Source organism: Choloepus didactylus, chromosome 10 (assembly GCF_015220235.1).
Source record: "Choloepus didactylus isolate mChoDid1 chromosome 10, mChoDid1.pri, whole genome shotgun sequence".
Lineage (NCBI taxonomy): Eukaryota > Metazoa > Chordata > Mammalia > Pilosa > Megalonychidae > Choloepus > Choloepus didactylus.
The window spans coordinates 100,967,949-100,995,074 of NC_051316.1; the positions used below are offsets into that span (position 1 = coordinate 100,967,949).

Genomic DNA, 27,126 nt, shown 5'->3' on the forward strand with positions numbered 1-27,126 from the left:
AACTGTGTGTCTGGGTATGAGAGTGTGGGGTGAGGCTGGGACTGTGAAAGTGGTTGCACCCTGGTGTGTCACCCTGTTGGAGCTGTCTGCTAAACTCAATACCTACCTTATGTGTGTGTTCGTGTCACTGGGTAGGGCTGGAGAAGCCATGTGTGCTGGGAGAGCCTGGCCAGCTCCCACAGAGCCAGTGGGGCATTGGGAGGGGCACCTCAAGGCAAATCCACTCCATCACAAGCCACAGTCCCCATCCATCAGCTCCAGCCTTGCCTCAGAGACCAGCCCCAGCCACAGAAGAGGACAAAGCCCCTCACCTCAGGACCCAACTCCTGGATTTAGGCAACCCACCTGGCTGTAACTGGTGCCTCCAATACCCCCACCACAGCTGTGACACATAACACAGCCATGGGACAACAGCAGATAACCTAGTGCGTGTACCAGGCATTTCCATGGAGGCCTGTGGTATGGTGGGAAACCCTGCCCGTTGCCTGCTGGGCCGAGGTGCCCACACGCACCTTCACCTTGCCCGTGCTCTGCAGGATGTGCACCAGGGCGGATGCCATCTCCTCCTTAGTCTTGGCACTGAGGATGGGCTCAAGGGCTGCACAGAGCCCCAGGTAGTGGTTGGTGATGTGCTCAGCAAACTCCTTGTACATCTCCATGGGCAGGATAGTGATGGTCTGGTAGCGCGCCTTGATGCGGATCATGGGCCCAGGGCCCTTGCCGCCCTTGGGGTTGGGAGTCACCACGGGGTACCACTTCTCCACGAACTGCCGCCCGGCCACCGAGGCAGCAGGCAGGCTCACCAGGCCCAGGTAACTGTTGCGTTCCTTCTTCTTCTTCTTGTCGGTCTCACGATACAAGTGGACAGTAACAGTACGCAGAGGCGGCAGGTTGTGGAACTCAAAGTGCTCACCCCAGAAGACATTGTCTGTCTTGAGCTTGCCTGTGGTGCGGGCATAGAGCACGTCATCCAGGCACAGCTCACACAGGTACTTCTTCTTGGCTGGCAGGTCCTTGGCCTCGATCACCCACAGCTTCAGGATGTGCTCCACACGCCGGCTGTTGTCCTGCCCGTGCACAAGGGGGACCACAGGGAGGCAGTCAGCTGGGGGTGGCCCCACAGCCCCTGCCAGCCACCCACCCACCTGGCCAGCTCAGATTCCTGCCAAGAGTTCTAAGATCTGGGAGGGGCTCTGAAGAGGGTGGTGTTGGAGAGGACCCAAGGTCTGAGATAGGAGGGGAGGATGGAGACAGACACAGGGCTGGATCTCTGCTCGGACTCAGTCCGGCTGACTGACCTTGGACAAGTGACTTGATCTAAGCCTTAGTCTCCTTTTCTATAAAATGGGAATAAAATGATACCCCTACCCCCAGAGAGTTAGAAATCAAGTGAAAAGGTTTGCCCAAAGCCTGGCAAGTAGCAGGCCATGGTGCCATTTATTAGCTCTTCTTTAGTTTGCTCATCTGTAAAGAACTGAAGAGATAACCAAAGCTCAGGTCCCTTCCTTAGTGATGCCACAGTGACCAGGTCTCAGCCCAGGCACCCAATCAGCTGGGGAAGCCAACACGGAAGGAAGCGATTACAGGTGGAGTCCCATGAACTTGAGAGGGAAACCAGGGGGCAGTGAGAATGCAGAAGGTCACCCAAACTGGCTTGGGCTAGGGACACTCACCTGGAGGAGGGGACAGATGTCTAAACTGGAATCGGATGGCAGGAGCTGGCCAGGTAGAGAAGTGCTCAAGGCAAGGGTTCCAGGCAGGACTCCGGGACCCAGCATCCCAATAACCCAACACTTAGCCTTCTAGCCCAGCCTCCTCAGTTTGCAGCTTTGAGAACAGAGGCCCTCAGCACCTGTTTGCCTGGCCAAGTCTAACCCCTCTTTCAAAGTCTAACTTTACTGCCTACTCGGCCCTGCCTCCATGCAGTTGGACCACCCCTGGTCCCAGCCCCACCCCACAGATCCTTCCCTCCTGGCCCTTCAGCCCCAGCTCCTGCTCCAGGTCTAACCTCAACCCCACAAGCTTTGGCAAGAGCTGGCACAGGCCTACCTTATTGGGGTGCACTGCTCGCCGCAGGTTCTCCATCCACTTATCCCGCTCCGCTGCTGACCGGCAGGAAAAGCACTTGCTTCCCGACGATGTCGTCACCTGTGGGGGGCGGACAGGATGTTATGTGGAAAGGGAACACAGCAAAGCTGTGCACCAGTGTTATACTTCCAGGACTCAGGGGACTTGGGCCACCAGGTCTGCACCACAGCCTGGGGAAGGAGGGACACAGGGTTTACAATGACCCTATATTTTACATTTTAAAGGGAGTAAACTAAGACCTGTTGCCACAGAGCATGTCAACGACAGAAGAGTGGCCCAGTCCTGAGCCACCTGGCTCCCGGTCCTGGCTCTCACCCCAGCCTCAGGCCCTTTTCTGACTCTAACTTCCCTCTCCCTGACATGGAAGGAGAGAAGGAATGAGCCACTCTGCCTGGGTCACAGGGCAATGCTTAAGAAGGTGGAACCATAGGCACAAAGGAGACAACCAGGGTGGGTACAGTGATCACATCATGCCGCAGCTGATACCTTCCCACAGTTCTCTCTGGCCAAGCAATGATGGTAAGAGAACCCTAACATTTTTGTGCCAGACTGGAGAAACGAGAACTGGGCTGCCTGGGCCCGCTGGCACCTGGGGTCTTTCTTCTCGTAACCCGTTCCCTTGTCCCCCTGTCCAACTCTCTGCTTGCTCCTGCTCCAGTTTCAGCTTAGAGATCTCTTCCAAAGAATATACCTGGCCCAAGCTCCTCCTGCTCTATGTTCCATGCCCCAGCTGCCTCTATGGAGGAACCCAGACTCCTTATCAGGACATTTAAGGGCCTCCACATTCTGCAGCAGCCCCTGACGTGGACTCAGGAAATAGGAACCAGCATGAGCCCATCCCAGACAAGGAAGCCAGAACCGAGATCCAGCCCTGCTTGGCCAAGAGACCTGAAGCACAAAGGGCACAGGGTGTGAGGCAGAGCCACCCTTCCACCCCCTCCCTGGGACCAAGGGTGCCAGGAGGTGGCCACACTGGTCCCCCAAATGGCTGGATTTTATTACCAGCCTCATTCCTCTTCCAGAGACCTCTCCCAATTATGCATGATTGTGGGGGGTGGGGTGCAGGGCATCTTCCCAGAAACATAGGTAGGAAGAGAATATGAATAACTGGAGAGGTTATCAGAAAATCCCCCAAAATTCCTAGGAACACCCAGAAACATTAGTTATCCTGGTCCTGACTTGGCCTCAGTTTTATGTGACATCTCCCAGTCCTCCCTGGACCTCTGTTTCCCACCTGCAATGAGGGATTGGACAGGTAATCCCCAGGTAATAGGCCTGACCAGGCTGGGTCACTGGTCCTCTGCTCCTAAACCTTGGGTCACAGAATGCGAGGGCAGGGGAGGTTCTGGCCTTCACTGTACAGTGGGGGAAAGAGGCCGAAAAACACAGGGGCTCTCCATTATCCCACACTGCGTTTGGGGGGCTTCCATGGAGAAGTGAGCAGGATGCTGAGACAAAGGTCTAGCAACATGTGCTTTTACTCACTCACCTGTTGGGGCTCCCTAGCCACCTTCATTTGCTAGCACAGAGAAGAAGTGTTCTCTCCAAGGAGTGCCCAGAGAGCAAGAACAAAGCCCCACCCTCAGCTCCAGCCAGCCCTGGTGTCTTAGCAGCCCAAGCATGAAGCAGATGCTACCCTCAGAGCACTCATGGAGGAGGGGATCCAGAAGAGACCCTGCCTCACCAGGAGAGAACACTGGTACCCACCTCAAAGCAGTAGTCCTGGCCCAGGATGCTGCTATGCACGGGCTTGATAACCACCTCCTCCTCCATGCTGAGGTCCAGTGCCTCCACCGCGCTGCTGGGGCTGAGCAGAGACTCGTGGGAGCGTGACTCCTTCAGCCTCGGCATCAGATGGGACCTGGTGAGGGGACAAAGGTGGGTCAGGATGGATCTGCCCTCCTCCTGGCTGACTGCCACACCCCTCTCCACCCTGTCCTCCCTTCCTCCCTTCCAGGAAGCCTGCCTGGACCCCTGGGCTGGAGGGAATGCCTCCTCTCAACTCTCACTTTCTTTTCTGTCTTAAGACAGATAGGGGCAGCTGGAGTCATAGAGACCCCCCAGTCCCTTTTCCCCACTGTGGGACTCTGGAAGTGGCTTGGCCTCTCTAAGGGAGGAAGAAGCTGAGGCAATCATTCAGGAGTTTACACTTAGCACTTGAGCCTGCAGGGTTGGCCTGGCTCCCAAGAAGCCCCAGGGACTCACAGGAAAGGGCTGGCCTGATCCAGGCAGCCTTGGGGGTCTGGTGCCTTCGCTGCCTCCCCTCTGCCCTGGTCCCCAACCAAGACTGATGCAGTCACCCTATCCCAACATTTATTCAGAAGGTAAAAGCCTTGCCAGAAGAGCCCTTTCTAAATACCATCCCACTCCACCTGCCCCATTGGGACCTTTGCTGCTCCCATTTTACAGAGGACAGTGAGGCTCAAATGGGCAGGGTCACAGCAGCCTCTGCCCAGTACCTGCTATCCTGAGACCCAGTCGGGGTCCTCATGCTGAGACTCAGGGGCCCAACACAGGACTTGGCACAAAGAGCAGAGTGAGCTGATGCCACCTGGTGCCCAAATGGAGCTGGGACCTGGACTGTTTCTGACACCTGCTCTGCAGCTCTGGGCAAGCCACCACCCCCGAGCTTCAGATTCTTCAGCCCATCAGGTATGATGGTACCTGCACGGGTATTCAGTAGAGTCTACCCAGAGCCAACAGCACATGGTAGTGCCCTGCTGGAGCCCCTCCCACAGCCAGAACAGGAAAAGACTGAGGGCCCTGGGCCTGCTAAGAGCCCTCCTCCAGTTGCACACACCCTGTACACCCAATTCCATGACCACCGGGGTGGGGTGGGGTGTGCAAAGAGGGAGCTGTGGGTCAGAGCACCTACTATGTGTGGGCCCAGGAACTAGAGATGAGCAAGACCCAGAGATGAGCAGGAATCCAGAGGGTCTCCCAGGCTGATAGAGGCCACCCTCAAACTCCACATCTCCATGTCTACAGCCTACTATGCAAATGAAACCTCCCCCCATGTGGAGTCCTCTGCCAGAACCTGCACAGGACTCAGAGTAAGAAGGGAACCTCAGCCCTTGGGAGCCCCACAGTCCAACTCAGGAGACCCAGGCAACCTGCTCCCACCAAACACAGGCTCCTGACCACTCCCCCTGGCCTACGCAGAGCTGGGCACAAGGTGGAGCTCACATCACTTGAGCCCAATCCATGCCCTCAGCAGGACTTCTGAAAGCTACAGGGAATGGACAGAACAAGGGGTTATAGGGACAGGGTGCAGTCAAGCTAGAACAGACCAATAGGTATGGGTCCCAAACCTGCCCAGGGTTCATACAGGCATCTGCTCAGCATGGCCTGACCCCAAATGGCATGTACAGATGGCAATGCCTCTGCTACCTTGGTCCCCTCTCCCTGAGATTCTCCACTTCACAATGTGTTCTATTGCCTGTCACTCCAATATCTGCCAGGTGCTCCACAGGTTCCTTCCCTCCAGCACCCTCTGATCTTCCCTCAGGGCCTCTTCAATGCCAGCCTCCACCCCCGGTCATGGCAGGGACCACGCCTTCCCCTAGGCAGAGGTTCCACCTGGGGCTCGGCCTATACCACCTGCTTCACAGGGCAGACTCCAGGCCTCCCTCTCAGGATAGGGTTTGGACCTTAGTGTAAGAGACGTCTACAAAGGGCTGGGAGCCATCACCCCTAGGCCTACCATCAGGGCCAAAAACACAGTCTACAGGCTGGAATCAGGCAGCTTTCTGGCCCAGCCTAGAAAATCCTGCCAAACAAGGATGCTGGGAGCCAGGGCGGGTGAGACAGGACTCAGGAAGTGCAAAGGGAGGAGCTGGTGATCCAGGCCGCCTCCTGTCTGGAGAGCCTGAAAAGAGCTGGCTGGGGAGAGGAACGAGAGGCACAGCTCAGCAGGCTAGGCAGGCCCAGGGTCTGCTCAAGGAGACCCGAGGGGGGCCAGGTTCTGCAGCCCCAGGACACCCGTAGCCCCAAGCCAGGCTCCAAAGCAGCCAGAGCCTGGAGCCTGTGGCTACAGAACCCTGCTCTTCCTTTCCTCCCATCCTGTTCCACAAATGTGCCCCAGCTGGCCCAGCCCTCACTGGGAAGGTTCCTGATTGAACCTTTGAGACATCCTGAACTGGCCCAGCCCACTGGGCTGCAGATGGGCAGCCCTGACTCTCCCCATTGCCAAGGGCAGCACCTACCTCTGCAGCCCAAGCCCACTGGGGGGAGAATGAAGGGGGAGGGGAGGAAGGGAAAGGAGGTAGGGAGGGCACGGGGAGGGCCTACTGGCTACTCCACGGTCTCCAAGGCCGCTCCTGGACAGAAAGGCCAGGCTCTGGAAGCAGCACTGTGTGGTGGCGGCAGGGCTAGTGGGTAAGCGCCCTCTTAACCATATACATGCACATGTCCGGCCCATCTGCCAGGAGTCTGCCTGCCATGCCCTCCTCCCCACAATGCTCATGGTGAGAAAGGGGCATCTGCCTGCCAGGCCCTGATGCACAGCATCCTTTGTCTTCAACCCGTCTGTGCCCAGAGGTGGCTGTTTCACTGTGACCCTGCCAAGGTGAGACCTTCCAATAGAAGTGTGTGTGCCCATGGGGATGGGGGGGTGGTGGGAGGTAGCTAATAAGATGGGTGGGGCTTAGGAAAGGAAAATGTCACTGGTCACTTCCTGGACCCATCAGGATCACCTCATGGCTTGAGAACCACCTCCTCCAGGAAGCCAGCCCTGTCTCACACCTGCAGCTCTCAGACCATGCCTGGGATCACATGCCCCATCAATCACCAAGGCAGCTTTACCCCACCCTGCCTTCATCTCACGCCAGGCATCATTGGGCCACTTCATTTTTCACCTCCAGCCTCTGCTCTGCCACAGAGGCTGGGCAAGCAACCCAACCAAGGCAGGGAGGGAGGGCGAGGTGGGGAAAGGGCACAAAGACTGCCCAGGCTCCAGGCGGGCAGCAAGAGGCATGACTCCTCATGTGGGAGGCTCAGGTCAGAGAAGGTGAGCAGGCCCAGCCTCTGCCTTGGCTCCTACTCCACTCCCCGGAGACCCTCCATCACCCTTTACAGGGCACATCCCTTTCTCACTCCTATTGCACATAACTCTGCCAGGAGTATTCATCTACCCATTTTACAGAGAAGACAGGCTCAGGGAGAAATGACTTGACATGTCCAAGGTCACCTCCTGGGAAGGAGGCCCAGGTTGGTCTGAGAGACCTGCCTGTGGCTGCCCAGTGTGGTGTGGAGTCTGGGTCCCACCCCCCACCCAAGGTTGGGTGGGAGAGAAAGTGGCCCAACACGTTCCCCCTGCAGACCCCCTCTCAATGCCCAGCTCAGGCCCATGAAGGCTTCCTTCCCAGAGCCCCAGGTCTCCTCAGAGTGGCAGCACCAAGGAGGGCAAAAGGCCTTCACACCAGGGCCTCTGCTGTGCAGACCACTTCCAAAGAGCAGGTCTGTGGGGGCCACCCACCCGCCCCTCCTCACAGGGCCGAGATGCATCCCTGGCCAGGCTACAAGAAGCCGTGTGCTAGATGACAGCACGCACATCACCTCACGTCGCTCAGCCTTCAAAGCCAGGGTTCAAGAAACAGGCCTGCTCAGAGAGGGCAAGTGACCTGCCCAGGAGCCCCTCTTTCCTCCCAGTGTCTCTTCTCAGGGGGAGTCCCCAAGCCCTTGGGGGCCATTACCTTATCTAAAAAAGGAGGAAGGGTTCTGGCCTCAGATCAGAGAGACTGTTAACGAGCACACACTAAGCAAGTACTGTAAGGACAGGATTTTCAAGGAGTAGCATTTCTCAAACCTATGGGTTGTAAGGAGCGGATTTTTTCTCAAGACCACATGGGATTCAGTTCAAGCCCCAGAACTTGCCTTTTGGACCACTGGCCTCGGGGCCACCTGCCTGCCCCCCACCCCACTGGCCCACCATTCATTCACAGTGGGCTCCTTTAACCCAGGGATCGCCATGCCTGCAGACAGGCCTCTGGCACATGCAATCCGCTCTGCCTACAAGTCCCTCCCTTTCCCTTGTTCTATCCAACCTTCAACACTCAGCATCAACACCCCTTCTTTCAGGAAGCTTTCCCAGACACTCCGGGCAGACAGTGAACTTGCACTTGGACCCAACATCCTGGCATTCATCAGGGTGTGCTGGGAAGGGGTTGCCGTAGTGGCCTTGACAGGCAAGGGCTACTCATGGGCAGGGCTGGTCTGGCTCAGCTCTGAGATCCAGAGCTCCCTGAGCTCAGGGCTGCCCCATAACCCAGCAGCCCAGCTGAGCTAAGCCCAGGGTAGAGCGGAGAAGACCAGCTGGGATGAGGACAATCCTCACCAAACACTGCAAACCCTGAGGATGTGGTGATTCCCTGGGAGAAGGAACAAAGGCCCAAATATGGGGCATCAGGGCAGTTGCCTGCTCATGGCCAATTCAGAATGCAGCATGCCAATGCGCATCCTGGAATCTCTGAGAAATGCCCCAGCCCTTGGCTTTATTCAGGTGTGGGAGCTCCCTCCAACTCTCCCAAGGGTAGGAGGCTCATCTTACTCTCTGTAGCTGCAACCCCACCCCTTCCTGGCCCAGCCTTCTCTAAGACCTTCCAAAAGAGAGCTGACCCCTAGTCTCACAACAGCCCCCAGGGGCTAGAGGCACTCTCCCCTGCTCTTCTCTCCCCAACCTGGGCCCGTTGTTCCATGGCATGGAACCCTCCCACTCCTGGGAAGGGGGTGGCGCCATGATTCCCAGATCACAGGTGGGAGAGACAAAACCACAAGATGATGAGACCTGCCCAAACTCCGCAGCACCTGAGAGCTGGCCAGGACATAGGGGCAGTGGGGAGGGGTGTCCCACTGGCCTTCTCCCATCTAGACCACAGCACAACATCATCCTCCCTCTCCTGCCTTAGGGCCTATAGGATAATCAAGCCCCAGGTGCCTCTACCTGACTGTTCGGTTGTTCGAGCCCTTCCTGATATGCCCCTTTTCTGCCCTCCCTCCCCAGCTCCACTCTTTGGTCCCAGAACAAGCCATGAATTCCTACCCTCTGGGAGAACTTTGCAAGGAGCTGGGTGGGATCTGAATCCAGTCCAGTGGAGTCCAGACTAGCTCCATGACAAGGCACCACCCCAGCCTGGCTTTTCAATACGCCACAGGCCACACCACAGGCAGAAGGACAGGCAAAGGTCCACAATCAGGCTGATCGGCTCATTCCAGGTAGGGGAGAAGCCACAGGGGCTGACTAGGGTGGGGCAGCCCCTGCCCAGGGCTTCTGGGCCTGGGCCTGGCTGAGCTGCCTGCTGAAGATAAAACCAGGCCCTGATAGCAGCTCATTGTGAGGGCTGGGCAGAAACAATGGGGACATTGTCCCAGCTCCTGGGGCACAGCCTTATTTGATAGCCTTTCATCCAACCCAGGAGTTGATTTTCAACTCCATCCTTTCTTCTCTTAAAAGGTTAGTGACACAGAAGTTCAACAAATTCTCCATTATTTTAAGGAGGGAGGAGACCCAAAAACAAAAACTTGTGATAATTAAAAAGCCCTGTTTTACATGGAGAGGATGTTCCCAGCTTTGGACGGAGTAAGCTGAGAGTGAGGCTGTTTAGTCTGGACAAAGGAAGAGGCTCAGGTTCACCCTCCAAACCTCAACTCAAAGGGGCAAAGGAAGCTGCCCTGCATGGCCCCAGAGGGCAGGCTTGGGACCAGGAGAGGCCAATTCCAGTTCAGCCACAGGCGTCCCCAAATGGGGGCCAAGCTGGTTTAGTTTTAAGGGTGTGGGCACCGTCTGGAAGCAGGTACACAGATGCTGGGAGAGCCTTTTAGACATGCTGCAGAGGCTGGAGGGCGTGTTGTTGGGGCAAAGCGCCAGGTGGTTAGAGGGAAGCCTCAGGCAGGCAGCGGGGGGAGTCCTAGGAGTGTGGTGTGCATGAAACAGAAATGTCATCTACACCTGGGAACAGGCAACACAGCAGGAGGGCCTAGTGTCAAGGGTGCCTGGCTGAATGACCAACACAGTCTCTACTCCTTATAAAACATGCAGCTTTGAGTACTTCAAGCCATTCGACTCTCCAGGCCTCAGTGTCCCCAGCCTAAGTGAGGATAATGACATATCTTCCTCATGCGGTAGCTGTAAGGATTAAATGAGACAGTGCAGGTAAGATGCTCAAGAGAGCTAGGCAAATGCCAGCTAGTAGTCACGGCCAACTGTTCACTCCCTCGCTGCCAGGCACTGTTGTAGGAACCAGGGACACAGCTGTGAACAACACTGATGAAGAATGGCATGCTGCTATCAAGACTGATGCTCCTAACGTCCATTAAGTCTCCAACATTTGGGGTGATGAGATATGGGGTGACTTCTTAGACTGTTCCTTGTCCTTTCCCCAACCACTCAAATTCGTTGCTTTCTCCATGCCTCAGTTTTCCCCATCTGCAAAATGGGGACAAATCACATCTGCTCAAATGGCTCTGGGATGCCTTTTTTAAAAAAACCCTTCATTTCCTGAAGTGAAAGGAAGGGAGAAGAGGGCACCTGGGGGCAGACACAGCAGTCCCAGCCCTAATATCCCACATGCATGCTTATGTGGTCCCATGCCATCACCCATGCCACAACCAGACCAGGAGAAATCCTGGACAAGGTTTGTCTCCACGGAGGAGGGGCTGAACCGAGGGCTGGTGGGACCATCTGACTCTGGAGTCAGAACCTCAGCAGACTGCAGAAGCCCCAATTCAAGTCGGAACACATCCACCATGCTTCTGCTGTCACAGCCAGGCTGGCCCAGGAGCCATGTTGACAATCTCCGCCCACAGTGAGAGGAGACAGCCCTGAAACACAGTCAGGACACAGGGCACTGACCCCCTGGGAATCGAGCAGCAGGTCACAAAAAGGGCAGTGTCATGCCTAGAGCATCCAGCAGAGCCATCTATCCCCAGGCCCAGCTTGGCCCAGCAGGCCTGGGAACCCGCCGCTGAGAAGGCCAGAGCGCTCTCCTGGCCCAGCTGGGGTCCCAGAGGAGGGGAGAAGAATGCAGCCGCCTGGTGGCCCCAGGGCCCTAGGGAGACAGAGCCAGCCCTAAAAAGGCAGGGAGTTTAGCCCCCCTGCCTGGGAAGGCTTCCGGGATGACAGGGCCTAGAGGCATGGTCCCTCTTCCCCCAGGGTTCCCTCAGCCCAAGGCTAGGGGGCAGATCACCAGGAACTAATGTGACCCCTTCCCATACACATACTGAGCCCTGGGCTGGAAGGCAATGTGCTTGGCCTCCAGCCCTGCCCCTACCCCTGGGCTGCCAGCAAACACTTTTGTCTCTGAGAGCCTGTACTTCCCCTCCCTTCCCCCCTCCACGGGCTGAACTGACCAAGAGGAAGGTCCACACCCTGGCAATCAAAACAGGAGGACAGGGTGGCTCACTGTTGTGGCCCCAAGGCAGCCAAGGCCGGGCACATAGTAGGGGCCCAATGTATGTGACCGAATGAACAGAGCAGTGGCAGCCTGGACCCAACTGTGACAGACACTGACTAAACACCTCCTAGGTGTCCAGCTGCCCGAGAGACGTTCTCACCAACATACACCATCATCACAGGGCCTTCTCCCAACAACTCTGTCCAAAAGGCAGCATCGCCCTGTGGAAAGGTAGAGCAAGAACTCAAACTCGCTCTGGCTTAGGGGCAATGGCTAGAGGCAGAGGCCTTTCCTATCCACACCCCCAGTTAAAAGGGTTCTGTGAAGGAAGAGACAAGGCATTCTATTTTCCTAAAGAGGGAACTGAGGCATGGAGAAAGCAAGGGCCTTGGTCCAGGCACGCAGTCCAGAAGTGGAAGCTGGGATCCTAGTGGTCTGGTCACCCTACGACTGACCTTCCAGTAGCCTGGTGTCCAGTTAGCCCAGCGCCCCAGTCCAATCTGGTGGAGGAGATGGGGAGATGGGCACACTTGGCCAGAGAGTCCTGGCTTCCTGTCCTGGTCCCACCACTAATCTGCCTATGACCTTGGGCTCACATCCCTTCCCTTGGTTCCCCGGACTTGCTGCATAACCCTGAACTGCTTAGGTGAGAGAGGCAGCCTTCCACATCCTGACCATACCTCCCTCCTCCTCTGTCCAATATACTTTTCAGGCATAATGGAGTTTTCAAAAAACACTCAGGAACACATTTACATATATACATCTTTTTTTGGAGGGGGGAATACAGACAGAGAAGAAACAAAAAACTTTCCATCTAATCCCCCAAGTCATCCTGCAGCTTGAATAATTTCAGGTCTTTAATCAATAGCTGTCAGATTTGTCAAATTACTTTGGGGACCGCAAAACAGTTTTTAAACATTTATAAACCTCAGTAGAACAGCAAAGTGCCCTGAATCTTAAGAGAGCAGATTTCTGAGGAATACTCATTGAATAGGATGAGATTTGGGCAAATCAAAAGTGAGTTGAGGGCCAACTGTCCCTTCTGCTTCTGTGCACATGACAGCTTTCCACCCCGCTCTCTGATTCCCAGGAGAAACTGCCAGGCCTGGCTCAGATGCTCAGAAAGATTACGGTGCATGACACCTCAAAACCCTAAGCCCCCATCATCTTCCCAAGCAAAGACCCACCAGACCCCTGCCTCCTCCAAACTCCCCCCACATGCTTGGGGCGGTGGCCTCAGCCTCACCCAGCAACCCTGACACTGCCAATCTCACAGCCTCCAGGCTCTCTGCACCTCCAGGGCAGTCCCCGTCCTCTGCCTAATCATCCCTCCCCCATCTGGGACAATTCTTGAGAATGTTTCAAAGCCTAGGCCAAAGTGTCCCCTCTGCCAGCTCCGTCTGTGCCTGTCTCCCCCTCAAATGGGTGAACACACCCATGCACTCCCTAGGTCACACCAGAGTGTGGGACTGGTTTCTGTTTCCCCACCCCCTCTGGGGCCAAAAACACTTCCAACAGCTGCCTGATGGTCCTCAGGGCCCTGGGGGCTCAGGACTGAGTGGGGAAAACAAAGAACAAGGAAGGAATAAGGGATGACAAATGAGCTGAAAGCCAAGTACTTCTACTGGGTGAGGTAGCATAGTGCTTCCCCTCTGGCTGATCTGAAAGCTCACAGCTCTCCACCTCCAGAAAGCCTTCTAGGGCTCCTGCTGCTCCCCCCACAGAATGTGGGGCACAGGGCAGGGGCAGCATCTTCTCAGTCTCATCTCCTCCACCCAAGACCCAGACGCCATGCCACATGGCCTCCTACAGGGTGCAGGCCGTTCATGTTAGGGTGATGTGGGAACTGTCTCCTCTCATCCCTGGGAACCAGGCTTTCTGCCTCAACCAGGACCAGCTACTTGTCCCTGCAACCCCAGCTCCTGGCACTGTTAGCTGATGTCTGGATGAATGTGGTGAGGAGGCCTCCTTCCTTAAAAACAAATACATGCAAACAGGATACTCTAAAATCTTGGTCAACCTAATTGACCTCTTTCAGTTTTATCATCCTAAAATGGGGACACCACCTTAGGCCCTATGGCTGCTGGAGGGGTAACGTGACAAGCAGTGAGCTATCAATAGGTGGTATCGATGCCCCGCCCAGGCTGGGCCTGGTCATGCTGCCCCTTCCTGCCCCTGCACCACATCTCTGGAGCCCCTGGCTTCTTCCTGGCCCCATCAACATTTCCAGGATGCCTCTCTCACTTCCCAGCCCGCGGACCCCTCCTGCCCCCTCTGCATCTGGGCTTTCAAAAAGCCTCGCTGCCAAGAGACCACAGAGAATATCACCCGCGACAATTCCACCCCCCAAGAGCAGGCTCAAGGACAGGCCATTTTATGCAGGAGCCTAAGGAGATAAAGAAACCAGGCCCAAGGAAGGCTGACTCACCCCTTGTCAAGAGAGGACACTTCTGGGAACAAGCGCTGGCCCCTAGACTCTAGCCCCAATGCTTATTTACCCCCAACCCAGCTGCCTCTTCAGTTCCAGCATCCACTTGGGACGGAGGCCTTTGTGGCCACATAGGGGCCCCTTCCTGTCAGCAGTCTGACCTCCGGAAGACAGAAGAGGCAAATTGTGAAGCAGCAGAAGACTGGATCAAGGGAGCAAAGCCCCCAGGTTGGCCTCTTCTGCACCTCAGCTTCTACACCTGTCAAACAGGCTGCTCTTACCTCTTGCCAGAGCTTGCAAGAGATTCATTAAGCTAATGCCCCCCACTCCTGGACTGAGTTGATCCAGCCACCCTGTATATAGTTCCTGATTGTCCCTAACATGCCATTCCTCCCCCAAGCCTGGTGTCTGGGAGTCCCAGGGGGCATCTCAGAACTGCTGCTTCTTAGACTATAACTAGCAGGAGACAGTCAGGAGTGGTCAACAGCACTAAAAAGGTGAGGGAAAATGGCTGACAGCACGCCACAGCTCCCAGGACACAGACAAAGGCAGAAACTCAGAGAAACGATGTCAAAGTAAACCAGGGGTGTGGTTGCCGAGTTCCTCCTGCTCCTAGTGACTGTGTACCCAAGCCACCCGTGAGTTCCGAGTACCTCACCAACCACACACTACTGCTTGCCCATGCTCCTGGTGTGTGCATGTGGAGGCACTGGCTCCACAGTCAGCAGACCCCATACCTCTGACCTTCACACAGTCCAGCCATCCAACTACAGGTGCCTGAACCTACAGTTATGGAAACAGCCTCCAAGATATCAAGGCGCTTCCGCTAGGCCAAACAATGTGTTGCAGTCCAGAGCCCAGTGTCTTCCCTGGCTTAACTCTAGCATAAGCTAGCCCTCCTTTCTTGCTCTGTCATGTGCCAACTGATAGATAGAGCCATATACTTTAAATACAGCTTCCAAGGTGTGTCCCAAGCCAGCCACAACCAAACCCTGCTCAGCCCCGGTGGACTGCCCATCTTTGTTCAAGTTATTCCCTCCACTTAAAGCACACTCTCCCAGCCGTAAAGTGCTCCCTATCCTTTAACACCTGGCTCAACGGCCACCATGTCCATGGAATCTTCTCTAGCACAAACAACGATTCTCTCACAATACACGGGGAAGCAGAGGCCCAGAGATGTCAAGCAGCTTGCCCAAGGTCACAGGTAGAAGGCTAGAGGCCCAGCATCTGAGCTCCAACTCCAAAACTTTTCACTGCCCTTCACTGCCCTGAGGCTTTCAAAAAACCTACAAGAAATCATGAGATCAAATACACCAACTTCCAAGTAACCAACAGGAACCCTGGGTCAACAGAAACTGTACTGAACTCTGCCTCTGTCACCTCCTGGGTGAGCCTGGGCATACTGGTTCCCTTGTCTGTGAATGGTGAGAAGGACACCTTGATGACAGGTAGTCAGCCACCCCACACCACTCCAGCAGGGGCAGTGGAAATGATAATGACTACAGGGCACCCAGACTTGACTGTAACAAGCCAAATCCTTTCCCTGACTTCTTCAGAGACTGGGTATTTCCCCAGTAAAAACTCTACCACATTAATGACCTAGCTGACAATAAAGCTGGAGCCGAAACACACCTCAGGTCCAGACACAACCTTTCCGGTCTTCCCCGTTCCCCCACAACCCCCACAGGACCTAATGAATCCAGAAGCAGACCCAGGAAGAAAGGAGGAAGAAAGAAAAAAAGCCCATAGAGGACCTGGGGAGAAGGCATGCCCTACCCTCCTCCAGCCTGACCCCAGGTTAGGGGACTCAGAGCAGAGGCCAAGCAACTCTGCTCAGAAAACATTTCAGAGTTCCTGGCATTTCCCAGTTTTTGCTGGAGCACACCAGAGAGACTACTGGCTCCTGTGGAGAAGCATGACCCAACACTGGGCTTCCTCTGTTTTTGAAAAACTGAAAACATTAACACACTCTTCTTGGTTTCTCCCTCTGGCGGGGTGATCCCAATTGCTTCCACATTCTGGGCTGGCAGCTGGCAGTAGATGACTGAGCAGACACCCATCCCAGGGCACTCCAGGGTCCCTCACAAGACTGGGCACCTGGAACAACCCCTGGCTGACCCAAGGCCACCCATCTTATTGAGGTCTCTCTAGGCCCAGGAGGCTGGTCTGGTCAGTAGCCTGAGGCTGCCAGCTCACTCCTTCCCAGCCTCCCTCATCCCCACCTCGGCCCAGGTCACTCACCATCCCTCAGCAGGGCCACCAAGCTCACCAGGCCAGGGAAACGGAGAGGCCGGCCCTGCCCCCTCTGCTGCCCACTGATCCCTGCTGGCCTCAGCCAGTCCAGTCCCACTCTGGTCCTAGACATACCAGCCCTGTCCGCTGGGACTAATCACAGCTAGTTAAACAAAGGCTATGTTCCAACTCTGTGTAATGTGCTTTTAAAGGGCCAGCGACCCACTCGGGCCTCCTGGGGATTTAAAGGCACAGAACTCTTTTTCTGTTCAACAAACAGAAAAGCACAAACAAACAAAAACCAAAAGTCATGATCAGACTGGAGGCCTTGTGCTCCTAAGGAAGATTTTAGACAAAATGAACAATAGTAAAAATCCAAATTTCACCCACAAGTCCCAAAGAACCCAAAAACAAAAGCACTCAGGCCAAGTCAAAAATAAGAGTAGGAATAGCAGCCGGTTTTGAGCACTCGCTATGTGCCAGGCACAGTGCTTAGTACTTTACAGCATTATCCCATTTATTCCTCACAAGAACTCCACAAGCGACTAGTCCCCACTGTCCCCATTTACAGATGAGGACGCCAAGGAGTAACAGCCTCGGAAAGGATTCCCAGCAAGCTAGTTGCAAAGCTGGGACACAACTCCCGGGGATTCAATGTAAAGCCACAAAGCCGGGATTCTTTCTCCCACCTGCTCCCTCCCAAGAGAGGCTCAGCTTTCCCCAGCCTGAGCCCCACACCCCACCTGTTCTGTATCCACTAGCATCGTTCCCTCATGGAAAGAAAGAAGGGGGTGAGGAGGTGGAATCACTGCTCACGGGTGCTTCACCACTGGACTCTAAGTCTGAGCAACACAAACCTGTGACAAGAAGACTTAGACTAGAAGACTGGAAACTATGACTTCTGACAATGAGAAAGGACAGACACACAGACAGACCCTAGGTAAAGGTGAAAGCAGAGGAAAAGGAGAGAGCAGGAGGAAGAGGGGGAGAAGAGGCAGGTGGCGGTACTTTACTCTCAGGCCCTCAGTCCCTTCTGGGACAGGCTGTACCGCCAGAAGGAGGCAGGTGAGGCGAAGTGTTCATCCAAGCCCAGGGCTCCGATGAGCTGGCCAAGGCCCTCCCACCCACTTCGACTGGAATTGTGGGGCAGGGTTGCGGGGAAAGGGGCTTTCTCTTGGAGCCCCTAGGCTCCAAGGATGGGCAGGTCCTGCCCAGCTGCTGGAATGGGGATATGGAGAGAAAGGGAAAAGGAAAGGCCTCAGTACAGGTCTCAGAAGCCCTCCAAGAAGGATGTGCTGGTTCCCAACACCTGAAAGTGCTGGGCATGCCGTAGATGCTGTACCCTCATCCTCCAGCAGAAGAGTCAAGGCCATGTAGTCTTCAAGCTGAAATCTGCAGGAGCTGGGTTACCCAAGGATTTACCACCCTCATTCTGTTTCTATGGAGCCTGGCAGTCAAGTAAATTTGAGGAATTGTACCTGGTAGTTCTTAAGAACATGGGCTCAGAGTTCAAATTGGGCTATACTACTTGCATCCCATGTGTTCTTGGACAAGAGGTTCTGGACCTCTCTAGGCCTCACTTTCCTCATCTGTGAAATGCGCATAATGACAGTACTTACTTCATGAGGTTGCCAGGAGGAAGCCTTGCCCAGAGTGAGCACTTGATAAAGGCCAGCATGATTAGCTAGGCTGAAGGGGAGTGCCCCAGGATATGCTGGGAGGCACAGAGCAGAAAACTTGAGCTTCCTGGGTAGGGATCCTGTGCAAGTCACTTCTTTCTCTGGGCCTCCTGTTTCTTTCTGTAAAAGGAGGAGGTCCAACTGGAACCTTCAGTGACTACCAGGCATGACCACTCTCTGCCATCTCCCAGATGGCCATAAAGACTGAGAGGTAGGGTTATGGCCCAAATCCTCTGGAGCCTGAAAACAGCTTCCCACAGTCCCCAACACATACACCAGGTAATCCTTACTGAGGTCTGCTGGGTAGGGGGAGGAAAGCAGGGGCCCAAAGACAAGTGGGGCTGTCAGGAGGCAAAAGGTGGCCTTCTCTCTTCGGACCTTCTTCTCTGCCCTGCCCCTGGCCCTCTTTGATTCTGTCTCCCCAGTTCCCAGTGAGGAGGCTCCTTTGGGTCTCTGGCCTTCTCCTCTTTAGGTGGTCTCCCATGGGATATGTAGGGTGCAGTTGAGCTCTCTTTGCCTCTGAGGCATTCTTCATCAGCCATACAAGCCATCCTACACCTGGTGCACAAATGCCTCCCCAGAAGCCAGGGGCTACCTTTGCTACAAGAACCCCCAGGACTTGACAAAGTGCAAGGCTCATCTCTTCCTATCTTCTTGGAGCTTAATACATTTGGGCTGTGTGTTGGGGGTGGAGGTGGGGAGCAGTGTGTTGAGCATCAGAGGGAGTGGATGGTTGGAAGCAGGGATGCCCTACAGCCGGGGCAGAGCATATGGCTACCGTTCCTGAGGGGCAACTGGAGACCCAGGTCTCTTAAACCCCACCATTACCACCTCACCCACAGGGTTAACCTGTCAGCAAGGTTCTATGAGGAAGCCTGATTTGGGGGTGACCAGATTAGGGGGTGTGAAGGCCCAGGTTGCAATTCTGGTTCTGCCACTTAACAAGTGTGGAACTTGGGGCAAGGACTTTCACTTCTCTGAGCCTCAGTTTTCTCATGTGTAAAATGAGGTAATACACTATCCCCTGCAAATAACAGATGTAAAAATACAAGTTATCCAAATGCAGAAAAAACATTTAACACAATAACTGGGAACCCCAAAGACTCAAATTATCTGTGTTGTCCTTTATTCAACAGACACTGAGCACCCATAATGGAGCCATCAGATGTTGGGTTGCTCCCAACCCTACACCGACTGTCTCCTAAGCCAAACATTCTGAACTCATCCCCCATGCCAGCAAGGCCTTGAGGGAGGAAAAGGTCCAGGCCACTAAAATAACTTGAAAAAGATCTCAAACTTCTCTGGAAGCCACACGCACACAAGAGCCTTCCAGATAAGCCATTAGTGTAAAGGAAGTCTAGCTCTGCTCTGGGAAAGGTGGGAAAGACCCTCTGAGTAAACCACACTGCAGGGCGCTCTTATTTATGGGTCTTGAACACACAGGGAGACCAGGGCCCGGAGAGGGGGAGGGCAGGGTCAGCAGACTCTGTATGAGTCAGAAAAAGTGAGACACATTCAGGGCAGTTAGCAGGCCCTCCAGAGAGGGAGGAGAAGGAAAGGGAAGACGGCTCAGAGAGCAGCTAAACATCATTTTGGGGGCCCACATAGCCCTTCCAAATCAGAATCTCTGGGGATACTGCTCAGAGGATCTGATCCATGCCTCAGGTTAAGAACCACTGGATAAGCCGCTGGTAAACCAAGGCAGAGACACATTTAAGGCCCTCCCTTGACCCTTCTCGGCCTCCCTGACTGGCCTGGTCCTCTGAGGTCTCCTTCTCTGCACACTTGCTGCCTCCACTTCCACACCTTTTTCTATTCAACACACTGGTCTGTGTTCTGACCCCAGTGGTTCTCCACAAGGACACCAAAGGCCTTCATGTTGCCAAAACCATGAGCTAGCTACCTCCCTGAAATCCAGGGCACCAGGCTCTCTGGCTTGTTCTTAGCCACAGCACTGCTTTCTCCAGTCCAGAGCCCTTGCTACCTCTCCTCCACATGTTGGGAGTCTCACAGGGCTCCTTCTGATTTTAGGGGCTCTCTTATGCAAAACACAGCCTCCCCCACACCCTGTCGCCTAGAGGCCTCCATTTTCCCACCCCAGGGACTTTGTACTTTCCTTTGGTGATCTAATCCACTCCTATAGCTTCAAATACCTCCAACAGACTCAGGACTCCTAAATTTATATCTACAGCCCTTCCCTCCTCTGAACTGAAGACTCACAAATCTAAATGCCAGCCTGACATTGCTTGGAGCCCAACAGAACCTCAAGCCTGAAATGTCCAAGGTGGAGCACTATCTCAGCAGCTAAAGCCAGGAGTCTCAAAAGCCAAGAATCCTCCCTCTCCCTCGCCTTCAGAATTCAATCCATCAGCAAATCCTGCAGCTCCCTCCTCTGAAATCTCTCAAGCTCATCCACTCTTCTCCATCTACCCTGGCAGGCCTGTCTAGGCACCCACCTGTTGCCACTCTGCCCCACGCCCCCCACCCCCCATCTATTCTCTTACCAGGCTGTCAGAGGGAACCTTCACAAATGCAAATCAGATTATTTAATTCCCTGGTTTAAAAATCTTCAATTACTCCCACAGCACTCGGAATAAATCCACACTCCTCCATAGGTGGACCAAGTCCTGCAGAATTTGGTCTGTCTACCCTCTGACCTCGTCCAACAGCCTCCCCCACACCCTGTGGCCTAGAAGCCTCCACTTTCCCACCCCAGGGACTTTGTACTTGCTGCTCCCTGACTTGGAGCCTCTTGCTCCACCCACGCCTCTCGCTCCACCCATGCCTCTCCAAATGGCTGGCTTCTCCTGTCTTTTGGGACTCAGTTCTTTCTCAACTGCCCTGTCTACAATAGGTCCTGCCCCACTTCCATTATTCTCCTGTGAAACATTAGGTTTGTTTCTTTCACAGCATCTTGCTCATTCAGCCAACAAATATTTATTAACTGCAAACTATATGCCAGGCACTATTTTAGGCACTGGGAACACAGATGCTAAACAAAGCAGACAAAACTTACATTCTAGTAGGGGAACTTCACACAATCTGGAATACTTTGTTTCTCCACTTATCTATTATTGTCTGTCATTCCCACCAGAAAGTAAGCTCTGTGCAGCCACGGGCAATGTCAGTTGTATTTCTGCATCCTAAGAGAGGGTCTGGCATGGTGTAAGATCTCAATAAATATTTATGAAATGAATATGCAAAAACAAAGACCAGGGCTGTGGAAAACCAACCAAGAAAGACACAAGAACTCGAGAGTCAGATCTTCTGTCTCCCAGGGCAGATGTCTCTCAATGGCCCCAGGGGTTGCAGCAATGCCCCACCCTGAAAGTCACAGTCTTTCTGGGGAAGGGACAAAATGCACAAGTGGCAGCTTCGTTCAACTGCTGGAGAACAGATGATGACTGCGGGTGTTTGCAGTCAGGGAAGTGTTCATCAAGAGGTTAGAGTTAAACAAGGCCAATCCTCACACCCCCCCAAATCTTGGGAGAGGCAGAAAACAAATTTGTTTTAGGTTCTGATGTTCTTTGCTCTGGTAGGAAAAAAATAAAAGAAAACAAAACAAAATAAAAAACAACCCTGTTCCAAAAAACCTTTTACTTCTTATTAGTGTCTAAATCAATAAAAGTTCTAGGAGTAAAGTTTCTCTCTTACAATACCAACCATGAGGCAGGCTCAGATTATTAAATCTGTCCCGAGAGGCAGTGGCTGGGAAAGCAGGAGAGCACCCAAGCATCTAGCTTTGCCCTTTTCCTTGCTTGCACTTAAAACCTCAGGTTAAGGGCACACCTGCCCGAGGTCCCTCAATGGCTCTGCAGCCTGGAGTGAAGTCCCTGGAGCTGCCACCCTCCTCCCCAATCTCACAGGTTTTGTGGGCCTAGAGCAACCTGCTTCTACCTCCTCTCCTCCAGCACACTTGGGACCACATGCCGGGATTCTCCCACACACAAATCAAAGTTCCCGGGGGGCAGGGCAGGGCTTGCACCCTCACTCTTCCTCCTACGCCCCTGAAGAAGTTCCCCATTCAATCCCTGAGGGTCGGCGTGGGGGCCCAACTGCTCAGAGGGCCTGAAAGAGCCAGCTATTGACCGCCACAGCGCACCAATGAAGCTGTGGACAGACAAACAGCCCCTCACCTTCCGCAACCGGGTCCTGACCCATTCCCATTCGCATTCGCATTCCCATTCCCATTCCAGGCTTGGCCCAGCGCATACCTGGCTGGAGGCTGGTCCCCCAGGGAGGAACTTCCCTGTGCACCCCACCCCCCACCGAGCCACCCACAGACCTTTGTGGCGGGAGCACAGGCCTCAGCGCTGACCAAGGCCTGTGCACTCGTGGTCTGGGAGTCAGACTTGACTTCTGGGGATAGCCAGGGCTCCACAGCGCAGCCCCTTCGGCCAGGCCTAGAATCTTGTCAAGGTTGTCACCGAGGAGTCCGAGGCCATAGAGACCCATTCCTGTCAGTGGTGGGCACCCAGGTGCCTTTCCTGGCCAGATCTGGAGGCCTTTCAGCCCAGGTTGGCATTTAAGAGGTGTGCCCAGGAGGGATTCCCCCTCCCGCAAAGCACACACTGAATCTGGGTCTTCCAAGTTGAAATTTCCAAAATGATCTTAAAAGAAGAAAAAAAAACAGCAGCAACGACATCTAGAGAGTTCCAGGTTCTTCAGGGAATGAGCAGAAAACAAGCAGTCTTCCATACAGGTAACCAACCACATGGGACAACCTCCAGGTCCACGAAGTCCAGAAAGGCACCCGAAGATAAACAACCGCCTCCAGCTATGAGGAAGTCTCCCTTCTAGGGCACCTGGGCAGGTTGCGGGCCTGGTGTGTCGAACTCTGGGTCCCGGAAGCTGGAGGGGCCTCAGGAGAGGCCCCTTCCAGGCTCCTCCCCTAAAGTGCTGACTCCGCCCAGGGTCATATCCGGCTGAGGTCCCACCTCTGGGCCTTTGCACTTGTCATTCCCTCCGCTCAGCCCCAGCGCAAGGCAAGGCTGCTTTCTCCTCATTCAGGACTCGGATCAAAAGTCACGTCCCAGGCAAGGCCTTTCCGACTGCCCTGGCTAAAGTAGCAAGTCCTCCCCGTCAAGATTATCACCCTGCTTCATTTTCTTCATACAACTGATCTGAAATCGTCTTGTTTCTTGCCTCTCCCCCACCAAGAGAATGCCAGGGCCAGAAGAACAGGGGCTTGTTCACCCCGGTAAACCCAGAATGCCTAGAACAAGTGCCTGGTACAAAGTAGGCCTTCGAAAGATGTGTTAAAAAAGTGATTTATTTTTCTGGCCGATCTGAGTCCGGCAGCCAGAGCTGTGTGAGTGGGAGCCGAGTTAACTAACCAAAAGGACTCGAGGCGCAGCAACCTATCCTCTCCGGGCGGCGCGGCTCCCAGAGCATTCCAGACCTCCATCAGGCGGCGCCACACCCCAAGCTGTCCCTCCAGGCCGGAAGCAGCCGCCCCCACCCCCAGCCATCCCCGGCTGGGGAGCCGTCCCGCCGCACCCTCAACAGGCCTGCGGGCCCGCCCAAACCCCGGGAGCAGCAGGCCCTTCCCTTCCCAGGCCAGGCAGCGGGTGACCTTCCGCGGCCAGCTGCCCCCAGCTGCAACCAGTTTCTGTTCCCGACACGCCGCTGCGCTTCGAGGCACCCTGAGCTGGCAGGACGCGCAGGGCTCAGGGTGGGGCACTCCTAGGCCTCTGCCTTGCAGCCTCCCACTCCGACCTCCGCGTGGGCTGGGACCCGCCTGGCGGCGACAACCACTCACACGCCTGTGGCTGGCTCCCTCGGCGCGCTCCTTTCGCCCAGCCCTGCGGCAGCGGGCAGGAGTCGTAGCCTGCGCCCGCCGCCCGCGAAGGCCCCACCCGCGGTTCTCCGGCTCAGAGCAGAGGAGCCCGGAGCCCCACCAGGGCAAACCGCCGGCCCCACGTTTCCACTCAAAACATTTTTTTTAAGCGAACAAAAAGTGAGGTGCAGACAAGCCCTGGGATTTGCCTACCACGGTCACCGCGTGCAGAAGGGCCAAGGGAAACCAGAGGGAGGTCCCCTAGCTGGTAAGAAAACTGGATTCCCAGGCAGCAGCCCTGGGTTCAAGTTCCAGCTCTGCGGCTGTTTCCTTTGCTGTGGGAAGCGCCAATATCGTGGGCTGGGCCAGCAGGGCAGAAGTGGACAGTTAAGTGCAGATAAGGAGGAGACATACTTTGTGCCGTCCAGGATTGTGAATGCCACACCAAAATGCCGCCCCAAGGGGTCATGCAAAGCCCCAGCCAACCCTCCAGTTTTGTCTGGGGTCACCTTTCCCATCCTGCTAGAAAAGCCACAGCAATGGTTTCCATTTATTAAGTCTCTGCCACAAGCAGGGTCTCATACATCCTTCCCCTACAGCCACCACCCAGAGGGGCTCATCAAACTGAGGCCCAGAGACCCCAAGGCCCCCAATGGTCACTAGATAACTTTTTGGTGCAACATGACTTTGGAATCCAATCCCTCGATGTAAACATGGATAAAGACAGACCAGTTGGAGGCTGAGAGCCACTGCCTAGGGTCTCACTCAGCTCCACACCTCCGGTATCCTGAGGCCAAAGGCCCAGTTGAGTTACTGCAGTTCCAGCCTGCTCCAGTCCCTCAATAAATAACTCCTACACTCCTAGGAAGTGCCAGCCTTTGTATACACAGGTACTTACTGCCTAGGCAGGCAGGACTGGGGCTATGGCAACTGCAGGGCTGGTGGAGGAGTTCTACTGAGGCCCCAGCAACAACCTCCAACCTGGGAAGTACATGACTTACTCCATCCTCTACTGTACTCTGGGCTCCCAGCTTAGCTCTGTTCTGGGCACAGGTGATCCTGACCAAAGATGATCCAACCACACCTCATTTGCCCATATCTACACTTGACTACATCCCAAAGCCCAGAGGGCTCACCTGACTCCCCACACTTACACTTACAGTGGTCCCCTTCCTCCTGAAGCAGGGTTCCCCTCCCAGCTTTCATCTGGATTTATCCAATTTCTTAAAAATTCCAAACAGGCAAGAAGTCTGTAGGCATTTAGTCTAGGGCCAAAGAATAGCCAAGGCAACAGGGAAGGAAGAAACAGAGTGCATCTTCTGAACAATTCCTCCAAGCACCTCTTCCAGGGTTGCAGGCTATGAACCAGGCCTTCTCCCACTTGATCGTATGGCAAACAGGCAAGGCAGGTATTAAGACCCCTTTACTTGCAGAAATCAAGTTCAGAGAAGTTAAGTCACTTGCACAAGTTGACCCAGCTACATCTGAAAATAGGTGTGCCACACCTAGACAACTGTTTGCCTATTACTAATATCCAGTTACCCAATTCTAATATCCAATTACTCAAGTCTAATAGCCCTTCCTCCTGGAAGCCTTCCCAGATTCCCCCATCCCCCCAGGCAGCAAGCCATCCCCAGTCAGTTAATCCATATGGCTCTGTTATCTTGTTATACCAAAACAGAGCCCTGAGGCAGGGTCTCTCATTCTGAGTGACAGCCTGGCACAGGAGGGGATCACAAGATAAGAAATGAGACAGCATCTGGGGGTCAGATGTCCATCCCAAGTCAGACACCCACATTCATCAGCCTGACCTTAAATAAGTCACTTCCCCGTACCCTCCTAGTTCCAGCTCAGAGCTCTGTCTGCATAACCTCTTACAAGCTCCTTTCAGAGGCATCTTGAATAATGTGTAAGAGTACAAAGTGAGCGTTCTTGGGCACGTGTAGCCAGGGGAATTTCCAGTCACTCCTGGTTCCAGCATCTCCAGTGACCCCAAACACCTCCAGAACAATCAGAGCGCCTTGGGCCTCCCAGATCCTCTGGGCCCCACCCACCAGCCTCACACTATTTACACCATCCCAAACAGCCACAAGGGCCTCCTCCTGTTCCACTCCTTCCCATGTAGGCCCTGCCCTTTCTCACTAGCCAAATCCTTCTTCCAGCTGATCTCCTCTCTTGCACCTATTTCTAATTTTCACTCATCTTTCAAGGCCCAGCCTGACTGCTCCCTCCTCAGAGAAGCCTTCCCCAGTGTCCCCAGACAGGCACGTGCACACTCTCTCCCTCTCTCTTCCTGACTCCTCCTCTCCTGGGTACTGCTCCCTGCCCTGCCAGGCCCTCTTTGGGGTCTATTCAAGCCTGGGTCCTCAGGGCCTGGGGACACAATTAGTGTGTGTGGACACAGATACCCTGTGGGTCAGTCTTCTCCCAAGAGCCCGGAGCCCAGGTATCTTAGCTTCTTTCAGATCTGAAGGTGTCCTTACCAGTTGGGCTAGGCTTTTTGAGGGACTCTGGCACCCTACCCCTTCAAGGGGCTTCCCATTTCCTGGGGTGATGAGAACACCAAACCCAAGACTGTAAAGGGACACCTCCAGGCCTGCACTTCTACGTCCCCCCCTTGGGGAGGCATGCTCGCATCCCAGGAGGGGGGATCTTGGGACAACAGCTGTCTTCTTTCGAGAGGGTGGGCAGAGAACAGAGGCCCTTTCTGACATGACCCGAACCACCTGAGCTGGAGGAGGATGAGTCTGTGGGGCAGCAGCAGGTTCAGGCCAGGAGAGGCTCGCCCCTAAAGAGGAGACCCAGCCCCACGTCTGGCAGTCCACGACTCCTGAAGTTCCGGGCTTCTGAAGAGACCATTGCTGAACCACCTACATCTTACCTGAAGGTGAGACACAAACTTAGTATTAGACTGAGGAGCAACTCTGGGAAGCAGTTTCAATGCACCCCAGCTGTTAATTTATGTGAGCACATCCTTGCTTGTGTGGCTTCATCATCACCAACAAACAACAAATCTGTCCTGGCACCTGCTATGTGCCAGGCCCAGTGCTAGGTATTTTACATAAATTATCTTGTTCAATCCTCCAAAGAGTTGTAAACGGTGGGTATCCACAACCACATTTTACTAAAAATGAAGCTAAAGCACAGAGAGGTTGGAAAAGCTGCCGAGGTCACAGAGCTGGTGACCGGTGGGAGCTGGGATTCCAAGCCCCCCAACAGTCTGGCCCCACCTGCTTTTCTGGTCTGAGTTGCCAGCACTCGGCATTCCAGAGCCTCTGCTCTCTGCTGCTGTCCAATGAGCTCCCACCCACCTTGTTTTGAGGTGTGTGTTGGGGGGGAGGTGGGGGACTGTGCAGGTGGTTTACGTACAGTGTTAGCCCCAGCGTCCCAACCCCCTTCTTCCTCTCCACCTACTAAATACCCACACCCTGCTCAGCCCCCTCCTCTCTCCTATTAGGCCCACCAGCCTGGCTGCATCACCCCCATCTGCCAGGCCCCAGACCAGTGTCTTGTGGCGATGACATCAGCTGG

The 27,126-nt window shown here is 54.6% G+C and overlaps 1 protein-coding gene across 12 annotated transcripts in view; it reads right to left on the reverse strand.

The window, feature by feature from the left end:
- Positions 1-27,126, reverse strand: part of LOC119545566 (DAB2 interacting protein) — a 185,855-nt gene that overhangs the window by 22,889 nt on the left and 135,840 nt on the right. For 10 of the 12 annotated variants that reach the window (XM_037851184.1, XM_037851181.1, XM_037851192.1 and 7 more), the window contains 3 exons: positions 3,796-3,949; positions 2,050-2,148; positions 513-1,067 (listed from right to left, as the gene is read on the reverse strand). In XM_037851184.1, the coding sequence (XP_037707112.1) occupies positions 513-1,067; positions 2,050-2,148; positions 3,796-3,949 (808 nt within the window). Of the gene's footprint in view, positions 1-512; positions 1,068-2,049; positions 2,149-3,795; positions 3,950-16,146; positions 16,302-22,101; positions 22,854-27,126 lie in introns of those variants that run through there. The other 2 variants (XM_037851188.1, XM_037851190.1) reach the window with 2 other exon arrangements.